General features: G+C 41.1%; 1 protein-coding gene across 4 annotated transcripts in view; it reads left to right on the top strand.

Moving 5' to 3' along the window:
• Window positions 1-731: 731 nt before the first annotated feature.
• LOC118412901 (disintegrin and metalloproteinase domain-containing protein 12-like) overlaps window positions 732-8,967 on the top strand; it is a 48,328-nt gene continuing 40,092 nt past the window's right edge. For all 4 annotated transcript variants that reach the window (XM_035815959.1, XM_035815958.1, XM_035815960.1 and 1 more), the window contains exon 1: window positions 732-884. In XM_035815959.1, coding sequence (XP_035671852.1) covers window positions 785-884 — 100 coding nt within the window. In that variant the 5' untranslated portion in view covers window positions 732-784. The remainder of the gene's footprint in view (window positions 885-8,967) is intronic.

The raw sequence follows: 8,967 nt of genomic DNA, 5'->3' as shown, positions 1-8,967 counted from the left end.
CTAATGGCAATTTTGGCAGACGCTACTGTACCGGGGGTCAATGTATGTTTTTCTTCTCTGATTGATCTCATTATTAACTCATTTGTACTTGCAGGTTATGGTGGATGGGCTTGCACGACAATGATAGCTTGACTGAACTGAATTTCATCTGCAAGGCCGTTCTGTAAAACTAACACAGAAACAAAATAACAACAACAGACAAAAGAACAACAGATTTATCATTTTATGTTGCTGGAAACTCAGTAACTTAACACTCAGTGTTATACATTTGAGTGTTATACCCTCGACGGCGAAAAAACGCTTCTTCCGAGAGTCCATAAAACTAAAGTAGTGTTTCGAGAAAAATCATAACAGAGGAGTTGCAATATCTGTCAGTCACTCACGTTTAGAGGTAGACTGCACTCATCTTGAAAGCTCTTCAGATCAATTCGCAAAAATTCTCAGGTAAAAGTAATTAAACGATATTAAGTAAACCCAGTTACTGAATCATACCAGGTTGCCATCTAGATTAACGAAAAACACCCATCCTAGGGAAACTAAACCTAGCTAGGTGACCAGAAATGTAGAAATCATTCATCTCATTTGTCCAATCTCTCTTTCTTTTTTTTGAAGCCCCAAGCAAATGTACTTTTTTGAGAGTATCCGGTAGAGACCAGGCAAAGCGTGGCCACGAAATTTCATATCTGGCGCGTCCTTCCCGCGAGGCACGCCGGGATCAGCTGACTGATGAATAATTCCCGGATGTCAAAGACCGAAGATTACAGAGAACGGCCGATCAGGCAGGATGGCAGCCCAAAAGTTCCTGTTCTCACACAAAACTCTCCGCTTTATGCTCATTCTAGCCGTCTCTTGGACTGTAAAAGCTACAGATCGTGACCAACTCGGTAAGCACGCCTTCCTTAAGTTTCTGACAGTGTTTGTGTAACGACCAGGAAGTTTAGAAAGTTTTCTTTTTGTGTGATTCTTTCTGAAGGTGGGAGGGGCGCAGGCTGGGTTTTGAGTGAGTACAGATGTACGGTGTACATGCCGCCTTTACTGCTATGTTAGATCAGTGTCTTTCCCGCCTGGCCGTGTGACATGTTTAGTTAGCGCAGAAGGCACGTATCTCTTGCTCTGGAAAATTCCGGTCCAAGTTGTTGTAGAGAGATGGTAGAAATTTAAAGTAAACGTAGCCTTGTTTGTTTACATTACGAGTTCGTTTCACGCTGTGTCGGCTGAAGGCAAGCCACACTCCTACCGAGAGGTAAGATTTTTCCAAACCCGGTACTGGTGGTAGACAAAGCAAGAAATCCAGCCAGAGATTGGAAAAGCTTTCGCAGGCATGTTCTTTTAGTCATCAAGGGAGGGTTATTTATTCCAGATGGTAACCGTTACGTTCCTGAGCGCACAGATTTTGTAACGTAAACGTCCTTGGTTTAGATTTTTTGTAAGCACCCGCGCTAGACTGCTTGTTTTCTCGTGAAAATAAACAACACAAACATGATAATTGTGCCATCATGCTTTCACACTTATCTATATTAGGCACAATCTGTTAATGACCTTAATTCGTTTACCATGATGTCTTGAAGTGTCAGTTACAGCATGCTACCAGCGATAGCCTCAGTCCCAGGTCTACTTGAGGGTACTGTTTTAATTTTTGGTTCTAAGGATGCATCTACCCTTTTTTTTATTATCAAGCTTTAGGCAATCCAGTGGCCTAGTTTGGTCTAGAAGGATCAAATATGATATCCTGTTTGCAGCACCGTGGTCCTGCCACTAGTTTTGCAATATGATTTATTATTATTATTAGTGATGAATGAAGGGATGATGTGCTAGCCTGGTATCCAGCCTTATTATAGCTTCTGAGTCTCTTCCGTCCTCTGTGCATTTGTGGAGAGGACAGAAGAGAGTCGGGAGCTGTAATACGGCTGGATACCAGGCTAATGATGTACCCCTAACTTGCCTATATCCTGCCGGCTGTGGCTGGGTCTGAGGCTTGCATCCTTAGGGACTTGCATCCCTATCTCTGATGAAAGCCTTGTCCTCAAACCCAGGCCTTGTGATACAGGCTAATCTGAAGGGATGCTTGTCCTTGTGCACTGCTTCCTTTGTATGTTGCATCCTGGGTTTGAGAGGCATCCGTAGGGACCTTTTATCTAGGGTAAAGGCCATATCCTCAAACTCAGGCCTTGTAGTAGCAGGGATGTTGTATGCCAACCTTGTATATGCTGCATGTTGTGTGTGCTGTCTACTTTGCTGGTTTTGTGACTATCGTCCTTCCTGTTGAACTCTTAGCATTATAAAAAATGAAAGACTCACTGGTCCTCACACCCAGGCATTATGGTAGGGTGTTGTATGCTACTGAGTGGTCCATACAGTTACACAAACATGATATCCTGTCATGCTGTGCCTGGGTACCAGACTACTATCCCAAGGGATGTGATAAGTATGGAGAGAGTGATGACTGGCCTTTGTTGTGGTCAGCTGATCAGGCCTTACAGGAAGAAGCTGGCTCCATGCAACCTTGCCTGTCCCTGCCCTTCCTACAACAGTACAAGGCTCAAAATGGGGGCTATAGCCTTTATAGGGGACCGTACGGCGTTTAGTGAGGGGGGAGGGCCGGTCGCCAGAGGGTCGGGTCAAAAAAATTTTGCATGGCCCTCCCCTCAGGTAAATTTTTTTTTGCTAGGCCCTCCCCCCAAGACAAAATATTTTTGCTTGGCCCTCCCCCCTCCTATCAACTTTGAAAAAAATATTCAAGACGCCAATAAAACACTGCGCTCCCGCATTTGGAAATGTGCTTTGCGTCATACTTTTTCATGATTTTCATCGAGAAGCAGATCTCTCACCCCTAGTAAAGAAAGGAAAACAGAATGGCTCAAAATATCTGCTAAATAGAGGGATAAATATCTGCTTCATAGAGGCATAAATATTTGCTTTATAGAAGATATTTCATTGTTTTGATATCAAAGCAACACCTAAAAAGCATTTGTACCTGGATTTCTAGTAGATTTGCGCCACGAAGCGGCGCGCGCCCCGCTCCCTAAATTTACGTATTGCAAGCTCGCGGGCGCGGGCCTGAGCGGCTTGACGGAAACTATTTTCAATTTACATATATTTTGGACTTTTTCTTGGTTCTGTGGTGGTAATAACTTACGGTAAATCGGGGGGAAAAATGAAAACCAAAACGACAGCACGATTCGACTTCCAAAACTGTAGTGGGGAGGGGGGCGCCGACGCGTGACGCTGATTTTCCCACGGCGGGGTAAGACCGGTCGCCTCTCTCTAGCCGCCGGCGGGCGTGAGACCGCAGACTTGTAGGAGATCTTTTAGAAATGCCACGCTTTTTTTGCCACGATTTCCTGCATTGCTTTTTTATGGGAAAATTTGCTGGTTAGATGACATTTTTATGAAAAAAAAAAATACGAGGGTTTCAAGTTTTTGAGAACGACGTTCCGAACACCATGTTCGGCGCCAAAGGCACGAAGAATCGCAAGGTAGGTCCGGGAGAATTTTGAAATCTTGACCCTCTTAAAAGCTATTTCCTTCAGTTTGAGGAGATATTTTGCTGACAAAACAAAGCTAACTTTAATAGCATTTCAATTTAGAAATACAAAATTAAATCCCCCCCAAACACAGTATCACGATGTCGGTCATCAAAGGCGCGAGGCCGGTCACGTCAAAAGGGATCCAGGGAAATTTGCAAATATTTACCCTCGAGCTCTGAAACGCCATTTCTTACATTTTGAGGGCAATAAGACAGGGGTAAATTTTGCTGGCAGACTAATCTAGAGTTTAATAACATTTCTGTGCGTGAAGAAGGTTTTCGAGGGCGTCATGCATAAGCCCCGCCCCCTCCCTTTCGCATTTTCACTGTATCCCGAGCGCCGAACTTGGGCGATCCCCTGTGGCGGTCCAGAAAAATGTTGAAATCTTGACCCTCTGAAACGCCGTTTCTTGGATTTTAAGGGACATATTTTGCTGGCAGACCAAGCTATTTTTTTTTTGCTTGGCCCTCCCCCCAAGTAAAAAAAAAATTGCTAGGCCCTCCCCCTGGCAAAATATTTTTTTGCTTGGCCCTCCCCCCCCTGGCGACCGGCCCTCCCCCCTCGCTAAATGCCGTACGGTCCCTAGGGACCTCAGATTGTAGAGAGCATTGTTCAAAACTTAAACCATTCTTGACTTTTCTCAGGAAAAACAGACATATTCTACAATCTATTTATAAAAGAAATGCTTGAATTTTATGAAAAAAATATCTTTATGATCTTTTATGTCAGATTGGCTTGTGATTAGGGATGTGACAGATGCCATATGTAGACCAGTGGTCAGTAGCCTTGCTGTTAGACCAAAACTAAAAGATTGACTTCCCACTCTTGTTACTCACCTGAGTCACATGCAAAATACTGGAAATTGTTCAGTCCTCAAGACTGGACATTGTAATGTTTCCCTGTTCACTGTACCATTAAAAATGGAGAAAAAAAAAATCATTATTTTTGCCAAGACATGCATTATTTTTGCCAATACATACTTGTACATACACTATTCAATTTGTCTGTCATTCTTGTTTGAGAGCTAGCTGAAACTAGATCCAGGTACATTTGTAACCGTACCCCTTCAGACCCTCCTTCCTGTTAAGATGGGTGTGCGAGTGACTCACACATCTAGTAGTGCAGCAGTCATCCTGACCACAGCTAGCACACTCCCCTGGTACAGGATGGCACCCCACGTGCTCTCCTTTTTAGGTCATGTTCAAACGCAATTACACAATTACATGGTCATGACATCATCAGGTAATAGTATTGCTCGCTCAGCTCATAAATTTGTAATAATATCAATCTCTGGTTATAAAGTATTTGAAATGTCAATTCTTTTTATAATCTATAGGGACCATGTTGGAAAGTTATGTGAATCTTAACAGTTTACTAAAGAATGTTTGGGAAATAGTTGTTGTTTAAAGGTTTAATGGTTCATAATTGGAGAGTAATTAGAATTTCGGTTGGGCAGATTTCATTGAGCGTAATATTATTATAATATTACTACTTGTGGTGAAAAATTTTATGCAATGAATGGCGGTATGTTTTAAAGTACATGTAGATACAACACGGGCAACAAATTTGTTCAACTTCTGGCGCATTTTGCATCAAAACAGTGGTTTTCTCAGGTGGGCATGACATAAATAAAATACAACACGGTGTATTCCGTATCACCCGAGGTACCAGCCCGACCGCGGGTCGGATCGCCCGACGGCAAAAGGCCGGAGGGTGATCCGAACCCCTTTGGGAGCCAAATGCGCCAGAAGTGAAGAAATTTTGTTGCCCTCGAAAAAACAAGCGTTGCAACAGTAATGTTCCAATGTCCGAATCAGGTATTCGAACTTTCGATGGCGCCGTACTCGGCACACTCGAAACAGTTCGATTTATTCGAATGGAGCCCGTGTGATAAGCCCGGGCCATACAGAAAGTTATCAGCCGGTCCGGAACACCCGTATCGAACGTTTTCGCGTCACAGGTATGACATAAAGTATAATATGGCTTGCTAAAATGTCAAATTCTAAGATCTGTAAAGAATTATTCTGATGAATAATGTAATTATTCACCTGTATCATTACATATCTGATTGGTAGCTGCCAAATACATGTAAACATAATGTATAGTGTGCAATTTATGACTGAGACTGCATAATCTATAGTACCATTTCCAATTGTAACTATAAAAAACAGCTTAGAATTAGAAGAATATTGCTTCTGTCAACTACTGATTTTCATTTCAACTGCAAATTTCTTGTTGTACATTGTTACCCTTCCCTATCCAACAATGATTGATACACAATTTTCTTTATTCCATTACCTTGCAACTGTTTCTTCCTCAGTTTGCCTACTTATGTAGACTTAATGTGTCTTCATTCAATTTGAAATGCTTTCAGTAGTCTCTTGGGCACTGCACAAATCCAGTTAGCGAAATTATACCACCCCGCTTCCCCGTTTATAGTGATATAACGACTTTATAGACACGCAAGCAGCACGATAGAATGTTGTTATATGAGAAAGTCACACGGCACCTGTCACATGGACCATTTTGTAGTCAGCATCTTGTTGATTGAGTATACACAAGAGTATAATATACAAAGATGATAGAATTGTATGGTATTACTAGTCATACACATACATGTACAGAAATATTGCAAGACCTGATAAAGAATTCACAGCGATCTTTTAGAGATTTCATACTTGGTTTGTAATTGGTTTAACGGCAGAAGGAAATGGTAGTGGGGAATAGTACCAAAGGGGTAATTTTGAAAAAAAAGACAACACACTTATCGCTTTGTAATATCTTGAAATGACATGAAAGCAAAATGGTTGGATTTGTTTTTAAAATAGATTTATTTAGATTGATATATCAGATATGATAATGGGAGTGTTTGCTTTTAACGTTGAGAATTCAGTTGAAAACATGACAGTCTGTACTTCTAAGTTCTGTCACATACACTGGCCAGGATGGAGGCCATGGCAAGACACCAGGCAACTTCTTCTGGAGATGGATCATCTTCTTCTCAAGGTGTTGAAGGTGACCTGTAATTTACACCATCCCCACTGGATGACTCTGACCTTTGGAGTGTCCTTATGCCTATTGGATGGAGCTGAAACCTATTTAAGCACTGATAGTACATCACATGACTAATCCTAGGGGCTCAATCACATGACAGGCAGGAGACTGTTATCGTAAAGTCTGGGACTTTAGAAACTGATCACTGGAGATTCAAAGTGACCTAAGGTGTTTGGAGTCCCTCACAGTTTCCAGGTCAAATGTGTCTTAGTCGACACTAATTAAATTGCTTTCTTGGCATTCTTAAGTTAAAGTCAAAATTAACGAACAGGTATACATGAAAATAGAAGTCCTGACAGGGTTGTAGCCAGCCTGAAATCATTTTCCGTCTCCTCAATTATAAATCCTACCTAGCGCCGAAGATGCCACGTTCCTAAGGGGTCCGGGTGCATGACACACACCCCCCGAAAATTTTGAAATCTAGAGACTAGACCCTCTGAAATACTATCTCCTGCATTTTGATGTGCAAAGTTTGCTTGTAAAAGTTGTAGACTAAGCTGTTCAGAGGCATCTGTTTTGGTGAAAGGGAGACAGTTTTTCAATGTCGATTTCTGTCCATGACAGAATGGGCAAATTTTTTTCTGTCCCCAGCTACAAAATTCCGTCAAAAGATGGAAGGATGGGTGCTGCATGGCTACAACCCTGAGTCCTGAATCAAATTCAGACAGTATATGATTGCAGGAACTGTTTGTAACAAGGTACAAATATATATTTTCAAACTTTCCTTCCATCTTTTAAATCTAAATGATTTTATGATGTTTTTCTAATGTAGCATTGTTTAAAAACCCAGTAAGTAACAGTTCCATGGGTGTTACCTTAATTGTTATGTAATGGAAAATGCAAAGTTGACTGATGTTGTGAAACTGTACTGTGCATCCTACAGTAATGCTTTGACTTCAAAATTTCCATGAAATCTGACTTGCCAAGAACACAAAGTTAACAGTGTTATCTTGCATACTGTTGAGTGTTGACTCTACTATGAACATATTTACATTTTACAAAGTAGAATGCTTTGCAGGATGCTTGAAACTTCCTTCTTAGGATACATATATGACATTGAATTACCCAGAAAAGGAACTGAACACGCAGACATCAATAGTGTTGCCATTCCAGGACCTGCTTTAGTCATTTCTTTTCACAGTGTGCACCCTGTATGGTATGTGTACTTAAACCATGGTCAGAAGGTCAGTGGAGCATGGAAAGGTTCCTGGCTGGCACCATTGTTAACTTGACCTTGAATTACTGACCCTAACCCCATTATGGCTTCCTGTATATAGGCTGTGGGCTTTTTACTTCTTCTGCCTCCTTGAAGCTATGTGTAGTATGTATTCAGTGTTATTGGTGTGTTGGTTTATGAATAGGGTAACTTAAAAGTTGGATTTCTTTTTTCCAGGTACGGATTAGGATAGCATGCATTAAGTAAGGGGAAGAAGGTGTGAAATTTTGGGATTTGCATCAAGTAAATTTTCTTAGTTTTGGGGATAAACAATTTTCTTAAGAAGTACCAATATCACTGAAGTTTGTATTTGTTTGACTACTAGTATGCATAAATGTAAGCAATATCAACTTCAGGAATGGTGGTGTTTACTTCATATCCAGGATATTTTCATACTTAGGAAGATGTTCACACAGATGAAGAAGAGTTTTTTTAGTAGTGTTATAGTAACCATGTCCTCCCAGTGTCTGTGATGTCAGATGTTGACTTACACGCTGTGCGCTAACCCCAGTAATCTGTCAGTAATGTCGTGTGTAAACGTGAGCTGGTCTAAAGCATACATGTACGCAATCCTCGCCATGTTCGCAAACCCTGCTAAACACTACCCAGGGATAGCATACACAACTTACGAGAGATCCGTGCTTTGAGACTACCGCAATGCATATATATGTTAACGTTTGTTATACCTTCACGGCAACCTCTCCACCACAACTTCATGACAATGCACATTTGTGAATTCAATCATGTACATGACTGTGTATAAATGCTGTATGCTGTACTACAGATTGGTTCAATTACAAATACTCTCATTTATGATAAAGGACGACTGTGTTGATATATATGATAATACGATTTTATTTTGACCTTGACTTGAGTTAATAATGATCAAGTCGTTAACTTGAAAGGATTAGGGACACATTCTTTCTTGCCAGTGTTACTTGACATGACGTATTAGAGAATACTTTAATACTTGAAATGTAGAAATTACATATACATGCTTCAGATTATGTTCAAATTCTTCCCACCTCTGTTGTTGTAAAGGAGTGCCTCTCTGTTGCCACAGTCTTTGGGCGGTTGGGCCACACATAACAGGCCACTATTGTGAGGGGATAGTCCACTGGTAGTAAAGTGTGTTCAACTCCGATATTCTCATAGTCTCATTCATTACAT

Source organism: Branchiostoma floridae, chromosome 4 (genome assembly GCF_000003815.2).
Source record: "Branchiostoma floridae strain S238N-H82 chromosome 4, Bfl_VNyyK, whole genome shotgun sequence".
NCBI lineage: Eukaryota > Metazoa > Chordata > Leptocardii > Amphioxiformes > Branchiostomatidae > Branchiostoma > Branchiostoma floridae.
The sequence above is the reverse complement of the archived record's forward strand: the minus strand, read 5'-3'. Positions and strand labels throughout refer to the sequence as shown.